This window comes from Populus alba, chromosome 14 (genome assembly GCF_005239225.2).
Source record: "Populus alba chromosome 14, ASM523922v2, whole genome shotgun sequence".
NCBI classification, from domain to species: Eukaryota; Viridiplantae; Streptophyta; class Magnoliopsida; order Malpighiales; family Salicaceae; genus Populus; species Populus alba.
In genome coordinates this window covers 15198496-15217708 of record NC_133297.1, presented here as the reverse complement: position 1 = coordinate 15217708, position 19213 = coordinate 15198496, and the positions used below count along the sequence as shown (strand labels likewise).

The following is a 19213-nucleotide window of genomic DNA, read 5'->3' as shown; positions in this document are numbered from 1 at the left end:
ACCAACCGAACTCTTTCATATTTATTCCCCATAAAACCTCCCCTTGTACGTCCTTCGTAATCTTAATTTCCACATGCCCATCACCTTCCAGGATTCTATTTTTAAGCTTGCGAAGAGCATATAGAAACCACAGAGAAATGGGTTGCATGCATGTTCTTGGTCTCTTCTCCATACAAATAATATTACTCCTAGCTCTAGCTGCAGAAACGACAGCTAAGGTCCCGGCAATCATAGTGTTCGGAGATTCATCTGTTGATGCTGGAAACAACAATGTGATTTCCACTTTTCTCAAGAGCAATTTCAAGCCCTATGGCCGCGATTTCGAAGGCGGGCTCCCCACCGGACGTTTCTGCAATGGCCGCATACCTCCCGACTTCATTTCTGAGGCGTTTGGTCTCAAGCCAGCAGTGCCAGCTTACTTGGATCCTCTGTATAGCATTTCAGATTTTGCCACTGGTGTTTGCTTTGCTTCTGCAGGGACTGGCTATGACAATGCAACCTCTAGTGTGCTAGTAAGTCTCCACCCAAAATACAGAAATTTCCCGTTTGAATCTTGTCAGGTTTTGTTCTGTCAGGAATATTGTTCTTATGAATATCATCAGTATTATTACTATACTATATACGGTGCCGTTCAAATGTCAACTCAAATCTATCCCTGGCTCGTATGTGCTTGCAGAATGTGATACCCTTATGGAAGGAACTGGAGTACTACAAGGATTACCAGAATAAGTTGAGAGCCTACGTCGGAGACCGGAGGGCGGAGGAGATATTTAGCGAGGCTCTGTACCTCATGAGCTTGGGAACGAATGATTTCCTCGAAAATTACTACACAATTCCAACCAGGCGATCCCAATTCACCGTCAGACAATATGAGGATTTTCTAGTTGGGCTTGCTAGAGATTTCATCACAGAACTCTATCATCTCGGTGGTCGGAAAATATCTTTAACCGGTGTTCCTCCAATGGGGTGTCTGCCATTGGAGAGGACGACGAATATCATGGGTCAACATGACTGCTTACAAGAATATAATGATGTGGCCCTGGAATTTAATGGGAAATTAGAAGGTTTGGCATCGCAACTGAAGAGGGAGCTTCCTGGACTCAGGTTGTTGTACACGAGGACTGCATATGATACTTTCGATCAAATCATTAGAACTCCTGCTGCATATGGTAAGCTTTACTCCGCTTTCACACGAGGACTGCATATGATACTTTCGTTTTGATTTGTGACAAAACGATTGCATGCTTCACAAATTCGAACGCCCCAAATATTTATGATATGATGCATCATATCATTTACTCATCCTTTCGTATGTTCTTAGTCATCATGCTTTTTATCCAGGAATAATAACTTTTCTTGGATCGAGGCAGTGGTGGAGCCACAATGAAAAGAGGGGCCATTTATTTTTCAAAGTATTTTTATATTAAAATATTAATATAATAATTTTACAAGGTTAATTTTTTTTTAGCTACTAATTGATCAAAACTTTTATTTTATTTTATTTATTGTTTCTGCCTTTTTTTTCTATAAAATTTATTTCTAAACCCTAAACAATTTTAATTTTAGTTTTATTTTTTTATAATTAGTTATTGAAAATATTGAGGTTTATAATAATTTATGGGTTTGTTGAATTAATATGTGTATTTGTAATATTATATGCTAATAGATATAAATTAAAATAAATTTTGATGAATTGATAATTATTTTGCTATAAATTTTATATAAAAAATGATGGTAATGAATTTACTAGTGATTAAAAATGAAGTACAGGACAACTAAAAAAACTAGAAACATAATAGATAAATTAAAAAGAAAACATTTAATATTTATGTTTATTTCACTTCTATAAAACAAGTCGGCAAGAACAAAATTAATTTGTGATAATCCTTTTAAGCTATGATTTTAAATATTATGTATCATATGCCAGCATATAATTATTGCCAAAAACTTTCCTAATCCTTGAAAGATTTAGAAATAGATAAATGAAAGTTTGTTGTATATATTGAAAAAAATATTTTTAATGGGATGAAAAATAAAATTATTATGAAGCAGTTTTAAAATATAAAATCTTAAAGAGAATAATTATAATATAAGTTTTTTTTTTATTTTAAAATTAATTTTACTTGAATTGAGTTGATACATATATTTCAAATTAATTTTTTTATATATATATAACACATGTTTATATTACATATAATATTAAATATTTATTATTAATTTATCTTTTTATTTAAAAAATTCTGACTTCGTTACTGGATGTAGAACGTCGATGCGGTCCTTATTTGAGTTATCTGATTGCTTCTAGAGCTATATTGAAAAGAATGCAGCAAACCAGAAACTTAGTTTATGAACAAGCTCAAGTTTTGATGTAAGAGCCATTGATGTAGAGGAATGGTCAACGATCGGAGATTTGTTAGAGTTAGTGTCAATGCGTTCGAGGACACCTTTTTACTACAAAAAATATATAGAAAAATTCAATTATAAACTCAATTAAAATAACTGGAGTCGGTTTAACTATTCATATAAATAGTGAACCGGGCTAATATATATTTTTAAATAGTTTTATAACAACTTCATGTTGTAGCATAGTTAGGGAGCACATGGGTTCTTATATAAAGGTCGCATGTTTAATTCTTGCTGATAACAATATTTGCTTTGAAACGACTTGTCACCTAATTTTAAAAAAAAAAATAAGAAAGCGAAGGAATGGCTAGGACCGCGAGACCCAGACCCACGTGCTTTAATAACAGTCCCTTTCTTTAGTAGAATCCATAATTCCGGCCATGAGTTTGAATGGTTATTTAAGGTGAATCTGATATGTTTTTTTTTTTTTTTTTTTTTTAATCTTTTCAGTCAACAAAATTATGTTAGAGCAGCTTTCATTCAATTTAATTTAAAATTTAAAGTAATTAAATAGTCAAGTTAAGAGTTTTCAAGTTTAAATCATTATATCAAGTTTAATGATTAAAGGGTTGTAAGAGATATATTTTATATACCAAAAAGTAGTTCATTAGAGCTTAAGTTTTGTTATAAAGATGTTTTGAGTCATAATTCCTATGTTCTTGCACATTGTTTAGCAGTGCAATTAATTAATGTGATGTTGTTAAAATTCTAGGAGGCTGAATGTAATTATTTTGTCTGTACCAAGAAATGAATAATACTTTAACATCAAATGATTACTCATTAACAATAAAAGATCTTCATCTAAATTGGATTCTAAGTTGATCAATAAGTAAGTGTTGAAATAATATAGTTTAAATTTTGTTTATGCAATTTGTTCAAACATGTTTATTGTGTTTTAAGGTTTTAGTTTGATCTTATATTTTATGTATTTACATGTTTTTTTTTTCTTATATTGAAAATAAGCAAACAATTCATCTGAATTGATATAAATTCTTTCATTCATATCACTAGTAATTTGACTATAAACCAAGTCATCATAAAATATTTATTTATTTATGAGGTTAAAACTTTGAATCTCACCTACTTTAACTTGTAGCATATCTACATCTCTCTACACATAATCTTAGCTAGGCGGTTTAATTAACTTACTTTTCATCAAAATTTAAATTTATTTCGTTTAAAATTTATTTTCTTAATATTTATAGATCATTTTAATATGTTGGTATAAAAAATTATTTTTTAAAAAATAAAAAAATATTATTTTAATATATTTCTAAATAAAAAATATTTTAAAAAAATTATTATTGTTATGCTCTCATCCACACATTTAATATTAGTGCTGCTTTTGCATTCTTGCATGTACAAAGTGTAGTTGTCAAATTAGGCTTCGAAAAGTTAATTTGAAAACTTAGCAATATAAAACATATGATTTTGTAATTAGACCAATTAGGAGTCAAATACAGTCAAGAATCCATTCGGATCAAAATGTTGATTTAATTTGAAAAAAAAAAAGAACAAAACCAAATTTGTTAATGTAGGATTCGAACCTTGATCCTTGTTTTTTCCAACGCATATTATACAAGTTAATTTTACTCCTTTGATATTATATATTACTGTAATTATCAACCAGGTCAGCTTGTCGATCTGGAAACAATATAGTGACCTAAAAGGGCTTAGGTTTCAGGTTAGGGCTTACAACTACAATATATATTCTTATTTAACTTTTTTCATGCAAGAAACCCAATCATGCGTAGGTGGAAAAATCAAGGATCCATGAAAATACACCTCTCTCTCTCTCTCTCTCTATATATATATATATATATATATATATATATTCAGAGCTTCGGTGAGGCAAGTAAGAGTACTGGAAATGGAATTGCCGGCAAACTCCACAAGAACTATTTGATGTTTGAATGTGTTTTTGTTTGTTGATCGGCAGGATTCCAGGTGACAGGGATGGCGTGTTGTGCCACGGGAACATTCGAAATGAGTTACCTTTGCAATGAACATTCGATTACATGTCGAGACGCCAATAAATATGTATTTTGGGATTCCTTCCATCCCACAGAGAAAACAAATCAAATAATCTCCCAGAAATTAATTCCCATACTTTTAGCAGAATTTCAATGAAGTATCAATGGATTTCGACAGAGCAGTTGTAGTAGTGTAAGGTAATGCAATGTAATGACCAAGATGATTTGATGAAGAATATAATATAATGTAATGAAATATTGTTTATTTGTAAGACTTTATAGTAACATATAATGGAATTAAAATTACAATAAGGTGCTTGACAATTGAGCGGTCCATCATGACTTTGGATAAGCATCTCTTACATGTATTCGCATCTTTGGGAATGTGAAACGCCATGTAAACTGTATTTTTTAAAAGTTTAATTTTTTTTTGTGAAAAATTAAATTATTTTATGTATTTTGAATTCATTTCGATACGTTAATTTAAAAAATAAAAAAAATTATTTTCATGTATTTTAATATAAAAAATATTTTAAAAACCAATTAGAACGACATTTTCAAATAAATATTTATTTCAAGTATTAAGGCATGAGCCATGTTCAAAGGCTGTAAATCCTGGGTCTATCAACTCTTAGGTGCCATTTGGGAACGTGGCTGCGGGTGAGGTTCACCCGCAGCCACGTAAATTTTTGTTTGGTAACAAAATGAAACTTGCTTTTGACTGGTAGGGCCCACTCATTTTTTAATTGAAACGGCGGTTTGGGAGAAGCAGCAAAATGCTGCTTCTCCTGAAGGAAAAACGCTGGAACAGTGTTCCCTAAACTTAAACAACGGTTTTTTTTTTCTTTCAAAAAACCAAGAAAAGTTTACAATGTACAGTGCGAGTGAATTCACTCGCACTGTTCCCTAAACTTAAATCAGACTTTTAGTTTTTTTTTTTTTAAAATTTCGAAAAACCAAGAAAAGTTTTTTTTTTTTTTTTTTCTGAAAAATCAGTGCAATTAAAAAAAAACCAGTGATTTCACTCGCACTATTCATGTAAACGTGAACACTATTTTTTTTTTTAAAAAAAAATTAGTTTAAGGTGAATTAAATTTACTTATACTGTAATCTCAATTTTATTCCTGATAATATTTTACCTAATTTTATTGCATGCTCAAAAAATCATGAAAACTATATTTTTTGTCGAATAAATTTTGTACGTAATGAAATTGTAATTTTTTTTTTAAAAAATTGAGTTTTAGTTAAAAAAAAACTATTATTTAATAACACTACATAAATTAGAAGGATATAGCATGATGACGTAGCATTTGTGGAATTTGATCGCAATTCCAATTATGTTCTTGTTGTGTCAGACCCAGTTAAAAAAATTAAATTCAGTTTTTTATTTTTATTTTAATTTTGTTTTATTCAAAAAATTAGAAGGAGATCACTTGATGAAGTAACAAAAAATTCAGTTTTTATTGTTGTGTTCTTAAGAAATCATGAAAAATATAGTTATTTATTTCATGATGTAATAATGGTAGTTAAATCTACAATATTTAAATTAAAAGTATTTTTTAATTATTTTATAACCTCAATTTGAAAAGCATTTTTTTAACTAAACACATTAAACTACTTTTTGTTCAACCTCAATTTCAACCACAGTTTTAACCAAACATATATTTTTTCAAACCAACCTCAACTAAAAGTACTTTTTATAAAACAACTTTTTTAAAACCACAACCACAACAGCAACCACAATACCAAACACACCCTTAGTCTCGCATGCCTAGAACTTGGTTATGTGTAGCTTGATCCCTAGGTTTCATGAGTTTAGCCCATTAAAGTAACTAAAATGCTTAAGGTTTTTGAACAATAGATTTTCACTGTAGTGCCTCTCGCTGATCACTATAGACTATAATAGTGATTTATTTATTTATTTTAATCTTTTTTTTTTCAATTTCTCTTATATTCTATTTTCTGTGTTTTTTTTTCCAGTTGTTTTGTTTCTATTCTTTGCATTTCTTTGAGTTATGAAGGTTTTGTAAGATTTTAGAGCTTGACCATGGGTTAATTTAATAAGATATGATTTTAATTGTAGCATTAAGACACAATTTAGTTTTTGATATAAAGCTTAATTTATTTTGTTCTCCTTTTAGTTGGGTTGAGAGAGAGGAAAGAAATTCACTAGAAAATGAGAGATAAAAGATAAAATTCATAAAATTAATAAGGAAAATACGATGTTAAATTGAATATTTGAATTAAGAAGGTGATTTTAGATTTTGAAAATTTGAAATAAAATGTTCCTATGTTAATTTAAAAATAGAAATATGAAAGATATTAGGAAAATAAAAAAACAGATAAAAACCTAAACGAAGAGATAAAAAAAAAAAAGAAGAAGAAAAGAAATGTTCTAGGATATGATTTAATAAAAATTCGATGCGGTCAATTTAAACTTAGTACTAAAAAAAGTGTTTAAATTTTAAAAATATTACCTGCGAACATAAATGGTACAATATAAACATGTAGCCTAAAACTTGATAAACTAGAGATAAATATGGATAATTTTTACAAATTTGGAGAGAAAATATTTATAAAAATATTTGAAAATTTTAAATAAATTAATGTATGGTTTTACGTGCGAATAACCCAGATCGCTGGTATAAGCCCTACATATAATCACATAATTTTTAACCTGAAAGAGAATGAAGTTTGATGAAAATTTATATTATAAATTGGGATGAAAGTCACAAATGAATTATTTTAAAAATATTGATGATTTAATTAAAAAAACATGAAAAAAATTTGAAAATTAGCGTAAAAATTACATGCTGTCTAGTTTTATGCTATCGAGTATAACTTTTAATTTAATTATTAGATTAAATTGAAATTTTATGAAGAATCTTCTGACATAATTTTATAAATTATGTTAAAATTATAGGTTAATTAGAAGTTAGAAAAGCTTTACTAACACACTTGACACTTTGATAATACCAAAAAATTAGCGATGGACTCATTAAGGACATTTTTGTCATTTAGTCAAGTTCATCTTCTCTTTCCTTGTAAAGGCTTACGTTCAAAAACTGGAATAAGAGGGAAGAAAAACCATAGCCTCTTCATCTTCTCCTTCTTCATTCTTTCATTTTTTTTTTTTTTAAATTTAGGAGAAATCTCATGGAAGCTTGACTTCTTCATAGTGGAAGTGTGAGTTAATTATTAAAACACCTAAACACAATATATATATATATATATATATATATATATTTAGATTTATTTTATCAATATATATATATTTTTTTATCATACCGTTGATGTAGTTAATGAAATTTTAATATGCTTTTTAGATTTTTTTATTATTTTCTTCTTCTTCTCTCTTCTCTCTTTTTATTGTAATGTGTGTTAGGCCATTTAAAGTTTAAAAGAGTTGATACTTATATATTTCACTCACTGACTGTATTATTTTTGTAAATATTTTTTAATTATGTTATTTTTCAATTTTCCTTTTTTAATGTGCTAAATTCCAAAAAAAAAAACAAAAAAACAAAACCCCTAAGAACGAGCTAAGTGTTCTACACGCGCAACTTTACCTTGCAACTAAATAGTCACTTTGTTGTACTATTGATAACTGAATGCTTATATTATGTATGAAACTGACCCTCGCAACTCGAACTTGGCTTCTCCCCCGAACATCTCAAAGCCCCGGTCTCGAATGCTCTCGACTCAATTTGGCTCGACATGCGTCCCCTCCTCGGACCTGGCTTAACGCTCCGAATAATTTCATAAGAAATAATTTGTTTTTTTTTTTTTTTTTTTGTTTTTCTAGAATAATTCGAGAGACATTGGCCCATAAAAATAATATTAAGTTTTTGAAACTGTAAACCAAATTGTACTGAGATGTTCTATATGTTCCGTAACTATCAGGAAAGCTCTGGGCGTAGGGAGATTTAAAGGGGATAAGGGAGCAAATCTCTCATGAAGATTATAAAATGAGCTTTAATATCACAGAGGCACAGCGCCTCCTTTTCTGTTGGGAATTGAGCTTTCAATGCCTTTGTCCAGTGAAGGAGAAGAGGCCGTCTCTCTCGAATTTCGAGGGCCGTCGCAACCATTTTTTGCTACATTAAATTCCCTCCCCACTCAGCCAGTATATATACCTTTCGGTGGCAAAATCTAACAGCTGCCAATGGCATCTCGACATCTGTGGTTCTCCCCATCTAAAATCTTGACTTCTCATGCCTACGTATGCATGAAAATAGATGCTTGATTTATTGTAAAAATTAATAATTTAATTCTAATCACGGATGGCCTGTGTAGCTAGCCTCATAATTTTTGTAGTTCAAACTTATATATCCCCCACCTAGGAAAATATCTTGACATCCACAATTTTCTTATAGTATTACTTGCAATGTTTATAGATCATATTAAATTATTTACCTGCGGTTCGTATTAATTTTTTATTTTTTAAAAAATATTAGACATTACTAACATATTTTTATGAAAGAAATTTTTTTTTTTAAAAAAATCAAATTTATAGGTTTTCTTCAATAGTAATAATATTTTTTTATTTTTTTTTAATAATAATAATAATAATAATAATAATAAATTAATTTTACCCTTCAAATCAAATTTATAGTTTTTATTTCAAAAGTAATAATGTTTTTCTTCAAATTTATTAATAATTATATTTATAATATTAATAAAAATAAAAATAAAATATTTATAATATTAATACTAATATCAAACATGTCAGACCCAAGCATCTTGGATTTGATAACCAAGCCAGACTCAAGCGTCCTTAGATTTGACAACCATGCTAGATCTTATTACTATTTTTTTCACTAGTAATAATATTTTTTTTAAATTTATTAATAATTATGTAAATAATATTAACAACAACAAAACAACAGCAACACCAATAATAATTTTACACTTCAAATCAAATCAATTATTTTTTAATAATAATAATATTTTTTTTTTCAAATTTATAGTAGTAGTACTAAACATGCATGACCCAAGTTCTTATAGTTTTTAATTTTACTTTTCAAATCAAATTTATATTTTTTCTTCAATAGTAATAATATTTTTTTAAAAAACATTAATAATAATAATAATAATAATAATTTAATTTTACTCTTCAAATCAAATTTATGGTTTTTATAATAGTAATAATGTTTTTTTTAATTATTATATTAATCATATTAATATTAATAAAAAATAATAATATTTATAAGTATAATAATAATATTAAACATGTCAAACCCTAGTGGCCTTGGGTTTGAAACCATACCAGATCTTGTTATGATTTTTCTCTGATAGTAATAATATTTTTTTTTATATAAATTTAATAATAATAATAATAATAATAATAATAATTTTAATTTTACCCTTCAAATCAAATCTATAATTTTTTTTTCATATTAAATATTTTTTTATTCTTTTTATCTCATACAAATTATAAAGTTATTATTTTTTTTATTGAACAGTTCTTTTTAGATCATGATAAGTTTATCTTTAGAAAACAAACAAATATTTTTCATAACAAAAATGAAATAAATGAAAAAGAAAAGGAGTTTTTATTGAAGAGATACAATTTTCCCTCCTCAATTCAACTAAATTCTATTAATTGAGATTTTTATGAATATTATTTTAATGACCTCTAGTTTTTTATTAAAAAAAAACATGTTGCTAATGAAAAATATACGTTTTTGCAAGGATAAAAAAAATACATCAATAAGAAAATAAAAACTCATCTAATAAAAAATATATTTTTTTAGAACTTAAATCATTATTGATCTTTCTTATAAACATTTATTTTCATTACAACTAAAGTAAATAAAATTAAATTCCGCGAACATGGCGCAAGGCAAATTAATATATATTCTTTCATTTATATCCCTCGAGTCCAAATTAAGAAAGGGAAGAAAAATCCCCTTGTAAAAAGCATGAAGCCCTACCATTCTGCCCCCACGCGCTATTCTGAATCTCCTGCTTGTCTAGTCGCAATTAAGATAGCCAACGACCTTCTCCACCTTGAAAAGTCAGCCTTGTCATTTACTTTCCAGCAAACACCACTCCTAGTATTTATGTCTCGCAAGCTTCTCGCTAGCTATTCCGAGTTGTAGTGAGACAGAAACAGGCAAGCTAGCTAGCTCGATAAGGGAGAAAAATATGGCAAACGTGTTGTTCATTTCATGGTTCTTATCGTTGGCTCAATTTCTAACTCTGGTCATAACAATTCAGGCAAAAATTCCGGCTGTTATCGTCTTTGGGGACTCCTCCGTTGATGCTGGAAATAACAATTTCATTCCAACGATTGCTCGGAGCAATTTTGAGCCCTATGGTCGTGACTTTACTGGTGGTCGTCCTACCGGGAGGTTCTCAAATGGTCGAATCGCCACCGATTTTATCTCTCAGGCTCTAGGGCTCAGGCCAGCAGTTCCAGCCTACTTGGATCCAGCATATAACATATCAGATTTTGCTGTCGGAGTTACCTTTGCTTCTGCTGCAACTGGCTACGATAATGAAACTAGTGATGTGCTAGTAAGTGCCAATCAAGTCACATACATATGTATGTTTGTATGTCTGTCTGTGTTACCTCGTCATTTATGAACAGTCTATACCAATTTGTCCCTAGCTAATTGCACTCTACCATGCTGCATTTATGGCTAAGTTACAGTTTTTAAGTCACTGTAGGAGCTTGTGGTCATCGTGATTATATATTATCCATGAACGCAACTTATAACTTTATCTGTCATGCCACAATATTGTTTGTCTTGCAGTCTGTGATACCACTGTGGAAGCAAATGTTGTTCTACAAGGCCTATCAGATGAAACTGAGGGCCTATCTTGGAGAAATTCAAGCTAATCAAATTATAAACGAGGGTATACACATGATAAGCATAGGAACAAATGACTTCCTGGAGAACTACTATGCCTTTCCCGGCGGCCGCCGATCAACACAGTACACCATCTCAGAATATGAGAATTTCCTCGCAGGAATTGCCGAAAACTTTGTCAGGGACCTCTATGGTCTAGGTGCTCGGAAAATATCCCTCGGGGGGCTCCCTCCGATGGGTTGTATGCCATTGGAAAGAAACACGAATTTAATGGGTGGGCGTGAATGTGTGCAGAGTTACAACAATGTGGCCATGGAGTTCAATGGCAAGTTAAGAAAGATGGTGACGAGACTAAACAAGGAGCTTCCTGGGATCAACTTAATGTTCTCAAATCCATACTTCATTTTTATGCAAATCATAAGAAGACCCTCACTGTTTGGTAAGTTGTTGGTGCTATTTATGCCTAATTTTCTAACTTCTTACAGTCATGCATGCATTCATACTTTTCCCCTTTCAAATTTAACTTCTAGAAATTTTACAATAATGATACGTGAGTTTACGTCATAGATAAAGATCATGAAAAGTCGAGTAAAGATTGTTATTTGCAATTGAAATTTTCATAAACCATTATTTAAAAACTCTTCATATTGCTTTTCAATAATTAATTACTTATATCTTGCAATTAAACTCACGTTACAAAAGAAGGCAAGAATCCTGAAAGGGATCATCATATGATATTTAGAAACGAAGAAGGCGAAGAGGAGTATATTTAGAAATGAGAGAATGGTACATCATCAAGTAATATATTAAATATTATTGATGATATATATTACTAATGAAATTACCTTGTCAATAACTTCATTGATTATCCTGCAAGTAAAAATATTATGTCATCATATAAATTTTTTATTTATTTATTTTTAATCCCATTATAATACCTTCTATGATCTTCTTAGTAGATACCGAGAAAAGTTTTTTGTTGATATATTTATAAGTGTACTATGTCACCATACAATTTGTTTTTTATTTTTAATCCCATTATAATGCCTTCTATGAGATTCCGAGAAAAGTTTTCTGTTGGTATATTTACGAGTATATTTTACCGTTTTATTAATTTTATTAGTAATGTTGTCTGTAAAAAACTAAAAGTTATATGTTATTGTGTTGTTTGATTTTTTTTATTTTATATTTTTATATTGCAATTTTCTAGGTATATATGGAGAATATTTTTTTTATCAATATTTACCTATAAATATAGAAATAAAAAATTTTGTTAGTAAAAATCATCATAATATATTTTTCATCCATGTTTCCTTTGTATTTGTTAATTTTTTAATTATAAAAAACACCGGCTCAGTGTCCATCAGGGAGGTTGTGATGGACGGGACCGGTTTCAATGAATCGACACCGGCTCAGAAAGAGATGCATGCATGTTCTTTATAAACTTCTGACTCATTGTTACAAGAAAAAAATTAATGGCTTTAATTACAATAATAACTGGAAATGACATTAATGTCCCTATATATATATAAATATAATTCAGCCATTGAACAATTAAATATCCTATAATTTAATTGAGAGTTAATTATAACATAATTGCTATAATTTGCAGGTTTTGAGGTTACCTCTATGGCATGCTGCGCGACTGGAATGTATGAGATGGGCTATGCATGCGCTCAAAATAGCCTTCTGACATGTACGGATGCAGATAAATATGTTTTCTGGGATTCTTTCCATCCCACGCAGAAAACAAATCAGATCGTTGCAAATTACGTGGTGAAGCGCGTGCTATACAAGCTTATTTGATGGTCTTATGTGGGTGTGCACGCAGCGTAGCCATGCTCGTTACATATTTTGTGTGATTAGCATATAAATGGGTTTATATATTATTAATATAATATATATGTTCCATTAGGTTCCTAATAATTATGAAAAAAATATATATTATTACATACTGATTTTGTAATCTTTATCTATTTCAGGCTTCTCTTTTGAACTTTCCTTTTGGTTTTGTCTTGTAATAGCTAGCATGGACGTGTTATTTGAACTATTAGTTTTGAGTAAGGAGTGTAATATAGTTGAAGTATTAATAAAAAATTTTAATATTTAATAAATTCAATGTTAAAGAATAAAATTATATATATATAATACTAGCATAAATTTGGAATCACGGAATTAGCATACAAGCATATTGGCCAACTCAGTTGAATACAAGCACATTATATTGTATTTGCTTTTCAGGTTCTTACAAAGCAACAAAATACTAAAAAAGCCAATCTTCATTTATCCCACACTAACCTATGGGCACTTCACTCTTCTTATTTTTTTTTAATTATTATTTTGAATAACTAGCTAGTTTGTATATATCTCGACTAATCCTACGAACCCTGAAGTTAACGATTATATAAGCCTTTAATGACCCTGAAATTTATAAAACATAAACTGGTGATTTCTAGAAAAAAAACTTAGAACTTGATCAATTAAACTACTTATAAGAGATCTCTTGGGATTATTAATATCTATCCTTCTACCTAAAAGAAGCTAACGCAATTAATGCGAAAGAAAAGTCCACTTGTATGCTTCTATACTCTTGTAAAGTGTTCAATGTTTAGGATAATCAATAACTTAATTCCCCCAATCAGTGTAATTTGTTTAATATATTGGTTGTGCTTATTTGTGATTTCTTAGTGTTCAGAAATAGAAAGTATCCATTGCTTTTGTTCGCGTATTCAAAGATTTTCTGAATCATATATGATTGAGTAAGCATTTTTTCTCAAAAACTATGGCTACAATTAAACAAAGGAAATTTTTAGATCAAAATGAAAATTATAAAAAATAAGATTGAGCAAGCATTTTTTCCGTCTTATATTATTGACCTTTCACTTTTAATTTTATTTTTCTACCATAAAATAAAACTTTATCTAATGAAATTTCTTTTAAAAAGAACAATTTATAAAAAGGACAAGAAAAGAAGTAGAAGAAGGAGGAGGTGCTTCACGAAATCATGACCAGCTTAATTCCTCAGATGATAGAAACCATAACCATTTCCTTTCTTTTAATTAATTTAGTCAAAAGGGCATTTTGAAAAGAAACACTAAATTCCTTTTTCTCAAACTTTTCGTCGTCGAGAACCAAAATTGCCGGGGAAGCAAGAGCCATATTTTGTTGTGCCACTTTCCTTTTCACGGATAGTTTGATTAACGAAGCCATTCCAGCACATGGCTGGGCAGTGGCATGGTGATTGTAAATTCTGCAGCTTCTGAATAATGGAGAAAAGAGCAACACAACAGAAGAGCGGAAATCTGCCATGGAAACTTTTGAGACAATGTATTTGACACAGCCATGGAAAGTTCAACCATATTCATTGTGATCATCAATAGCTGTTCCTCAACAACAACCTCTTTTAAGGGTAGCACTTGAGATTTGAAGATTGAAAAATATCCTAATAAGAAAAAGACTCACAGACGCATTACTCGGCGACACCAAAATCGTATCCAAGCTAAAATTTTCGGTCTCCTCCTTTAAGCATGCTTCAAGTTGGTTATAATTCATCCTTGCTTCCAGCATCTTCTCCCATTAATTCTTCAAGGGAAAACTCATCCTCTTCAATGATCTCTCCATCTTTACCATCCCATGGCTCAGTCTTCACTATTTCTGGATTGCCATTCAAAGGTAAATTTCCCTTCCCACCACGCCCGGCTTCCTTGACAAACTCTCTGGAAATGCAAAGTGCTGATTTTTAAAGTTTCGTTCATTGACAACAAGGTGCAAAGAAGAGTTAAAAATAGTACACCTACATAATATGTTCAAGTTCAAATGCACTTTTGAGTGGGGCATACGCTCCTTTCTTCGCATTCAAGGCTACCAGAGCTGGATATCCATATCCACCAACACCTACCCGATTTTCAAGATCTTGCTGCTTACCAGCAGCTGCCCAGACATAGCTGCAGGCATGAAATGCTAGTCAGCAAAAAATTTCAACATGTTTGGGTTCCATAAACATCATGGTTCCTAAGGTGTACAAACCCTCACATATTCAAGAATAATTTAAAATCACAACACACACACAAACACACAGAGAGAAATATAAACTGATTTGCCAGCAACTTACCTGTAAGGGCTCCTTTTAAACTTCTCAGCAACAGATAACAACTGCTCAAGGTACTTGTTCCTTCCTTCTGCCTTGGAGTCCAAAATGTCGGGCAAGAAAGCAACGAAACAGATGGCTGCTGAACCACACTTCTCTTCCATCACATCCTATACATGAAACAATCATGGTTATAAAAATGCTCTCATGATAAAAGATCCACTGAAATCAAGATAATGTTAGGGATTTCAAAGGCGTACTGGGCCGGTCAGCTCAGTCACTTCAGGTGGTGCAACATTTGATTCCAGCTGCTCCAAAGCAAATGATTCAATGGCTGAGGCAGTTCTAGCACCCTCATATGGTAAAGGAGTATCTTTATCGGCACCAAACACCAAGATGGTGGGGAATCCTTGTACATTGAACCTGCTCATCAGAGACTGAAAACCCCACCCCAGCACTTCCATGTCATTTAACAAAATTATTTGAAAAGTTTAACCACAGAAAATAACTGCTTGATTTGAAACGTTATGGAAATAACAAAAGGAGAACAGTGGATTTTTGATGAATGACGTGTAGATTGTCTGAGATCTCTTGTTCATGGTGGAACAGAAAACATATTCATCTTTGCATTCTATGAGGTACAAATACATACGTATATTGCCCAAAACATTTAATCTTAAAACTCATAGCATGAATACTTAAAAAAGTTACCTAGCACCACATTACAATTTCTCAGAAAACCATATCCTATTAATCTAAATATAAAAGTATGCTGACTCAAGGGACAAAAAAGACAGCTAAAACTATTTCCCTGATAAGTGTTCGTACATATTTTATGTGGAAAGCAAGATTTAGTTATGAATAAAAAGAATCTGAGGCTCGATGTGTTACCTTCTCAGAATCACAGTCAACATGACCCAGCTTCACCTTCCCTTGCAAGTTATTGGCAGCCTTCTTCCACTCAGGAGCCAGTTTCTTGCAGTGACCACACCTTGAAAAGTATAGCAAGGATATGTTTTGTCACCAAATAGCTAATGCAGAGAGGAGCAACATGATGCCTTATTCTCAAACCTAGTTTTCGCAATTCAACTTATAGCAGGCAAGCGACAAGATAATTTTTGAACTTGCTCGTTAGGAATACTTCATCATATATCATATCCAAACAACCATTCTATGATCACTAAATAAAGATATTTTAACACAGCAAAAAGGAAAGAAAGATAGCTATGTCAATTTTCTTCCAGTACACTTAGCAGGACTATTTATTCTTCTTCAATAGTGACCTAAGAAGGCTAAAAAGTCAGTATCTCATGAATACATGCTTGCCATGTCTTTGTTTTGCTTAGGATGGTATTTATAGCATATGTTCGCTGTCATTTCAGTTCATAAAGTGCTGCAGCTCAAGCAAAATATAGCCACTAATCATTAGCAAGTAAAGATTAACCATAGAAGATCACTTCCGGCACAAAGGACACATACCAAGGTGCAAAAAACTCGACAATCCACAGCTCTTTACTTTTGAGTACCAGCTCATCAAAATTGCGGGAATTCAATTCTACAGATAGACTAGTTTCAGATTTCTCACTTGATCCTCCAGTTGACTTTCCATTCAAACGATCCTTTAAAAGTGCTTTTATCTGTACAAGAATGACATTGTTAGGCCAAAACACAGTGGGGGGAGATTCAGATATTTTTCAAACACAACAAACCTGCTTAAGTGCAAATTCTGCAATGGGTTTCACATCCCTAGCCCCTTGATAATCTACTGGAGGATTCCCAGGTACAAACACTTTAATAGTCGGAAAACCCTTAATCCCATATTCCTGCATAGCAATCAAACAGTTTTGGGTTCCACAAACATAAAGTTGGCATATGAAAAACACCAAAACAGGAAATTTGGATCACTTAGCTAGGATTTATCTCTCTAAAAGATTTAGATGGTTCAAATTACAAGAAAAATAACACCTCATAGGAGGCCAAATGGGAAACTTAAGCTTATAAATATATATTTCAATTTAAAGCTTTTCCAGGAAAGAAAAGATATTTATCTAGAGAGCAAATGTAGTGAAAATTACCTCATAGAAAACAAAAAAATAATGTCTTTTCCTCTAAAGTAAATAAAATGCATAATTTCATCAGCACTTCAACAGAAAGGCATTTGATAGACAACTAGAAATACTCAATGAGCTTTTCATAGCAAAAATTCTTCTTAGATCCCAAAACCACTATAAATAATGTTTGTAGAAACTACACACACATCACTCTCAAAGCAGAACAATAGGCTTTGTAACAACGAATTCTTTCTAAGCGGGTCCATCTACTTAGTAATATAGGAAGAAAACCTGAGCAAGAGACTGGTGGGCATCAGCATCAAGTGCTGCCACGGTTGCAACACCTTTCAGAACAGAAGCTGCCTTCTCCCAAGTTGGAGTGAGAGCTTTACAGTGCCCACACCATGGTGCAAAGAACTCTACAAGAACCACTCCATTTGAGTTCAATACCTGCAAAGTTATCATGATTAAAAAAACAGATCATTTTTTAATAATAATAATAATAATAATAATCAATATTCATCATCATCAACAAAATTATTTCTACATAAGAAAATTCTATAATTACATGTCAGATCTAAAATATCCGACCAAATTTCAAATAAATTGGAAGTAACTAAACACCAAATTCCTTTAGCTGCATCACCAATATTCAAGGAAGCATTAGTGCAATAAAATTATGAATATCTCTAAACAAAAAAAGAAGAAAACAATTGTTCTTTCGGGTCTTTCTCAGAAACCAAACAAGACAAAAGCTTGCTTTATCAGAGAGTTACCTTGGACTTGAAGTTGGAAGGATTTAATTGGAGTACAGGAGATGAAGGCCCATATAGCGCATAGCAGAAAAGATTAGATTGAAAGAAGAGGATTGAAAGAGCTAATAGCAATTCTGACTGCTTTCTCATTCTCTTTGATTTCTCTCTGTTTCACAGTCTTCTTGCTCGTGATCAGTGAGATATAAAACCCTTCGCTCCAGACCTGTTACGTGTGTTTGCCAATAGCCGATCAACACGTACGCTTTCTTATTCATTTTTATTGACCTTGGGGAAAGTTGGAGTCATGGAATTTCCCTGCTCCTCACGTCAAATTCCTAACACGTGTCATAGCTTTCTCTATCCTTATTTCACACCAAAAACTCCAACTTTAAGTTTCGGTTCAAAACTTTACATATATATATATATATATATATATAAAGTCGAAATAGTGATAATTAGATAGGTGCATCATGCTATATTGTAGGTTGATCTTATTTTTTTAATGTAAAAAAAATTAAGGTGATGTAAGTATTTTAAAAAAATAAAAATAAAACTCGGGTTATTGACTCGATTGAATTTAATAACCTCTACTAATTTAATAACACAAATAAAATAAATAGAACAATGATAAATAAAATGAGAACAATAAAAATAAAAAGAAAGTTAAAAAAAACCTAGTTCAAGCTCATCCATGTTAGCATATCAAATAAATGACAGTAACCTATTAAAAGTAAATTGAATAAAATTATGAAATTTAATTATTAAATAACTCAATGTCAAAGAAAAAAATTGAAAGAAAAATTATTTTTTAGAAAAAAAGCAACAAAAAAAATTCGAGTCAAACCAAGTTAACTCACTAACACCATAATCATGGATATAAAACTGAGATAACCCCATCTAAAGAAAAGTGAAAAAAAGAAGAAGCATGAACACAAATTCCTAAACAATCAGATGCCTAATGATGAAGTTGAAATAAAAAATCAAATATTGAAGGCTCATATATGATAACGAAGAAAATATTAAATGAGACCTTAATAACTTTATAGAAAATAAAATGAGGAAAAAAATAAAGTTTGATTTATAACAAATAAAATATTGTAGGATGAAATTGAAGAGAAAAAAATAT

General features: G+C 30.7%; 3 protein-coding genes across 3 annotated transcripts; 2 read left to right on the top strand and 1 right to left on the bottom strand.

Moving 5' to 3' along the window:
- On the top strand, nt 1–4713 carry LOC118034961 (GDSL esterase/lipase At2g42990-like). The gene is made up of 3 exons (XM_035040458.2): nt 1–512; nt 677–1169; nt 4343–4713. The coding sequence occupies exons 1-3, from the start codon at nt 138–140 to the stop codon at nt 4531–4533; spliced, it is 1059 nt and encodes a 352-aa protein (XP_034896349.1). The 5' UTR covers nt 1–137; the 3' UTR covers nt 4534–4713.
- A 5722-nt stretch (nt 4714–10435) lies between these two features.
- On the top strand, nt 10436–13290 carry LOC118035040 (GDSL esterase/lipase At2g04570-like). The gene is made up of 3 exons (XM_035040555.2): nt 10436–10898; nt 11138–11633; nt 12807–13290. Exons 1-3 carry the CDS (start codon nt 10527–10529, stop codon nt 12998–13000), a joined length of 1062 nt encoding a protein of 353 aa, XP_034896446.1. The 5' UTR covers nt 10436–10526; the 3' UTR covers nt 13001–13290.
- A 1234-nt stretch (nt 13291–14524) lies between these two features.
- Nucleotides 14525–18303, bottom strand: LOC118035128 (protein disulfide isomerase-like 2-3). Its single transcript, XM_035040663.2, has 9 exons — nt 18109–18303; nt 17624–17782; nt 16991–17104; nt 16761–16918; nt 16173–16272; nt 15542–15718; nt 15306–15451; nt 14992–15138; nt 14525–14910 (listed from the first exon to the last, which is right to left on the bottom strand). The coding sequence occupies exons 1-9, from the start codon at nt 18235–18237 to the stop codon at nt 14736–14738; spliced, it is 1305 nt and encodes a 434-aa protein (XP_034896554.1). The 5' UTR covers nt 18238–18303; the 3' UTR covers nt 14525–14735.
- Nucleotides 18304–19213: the final 910 nt, after the last annotated feature.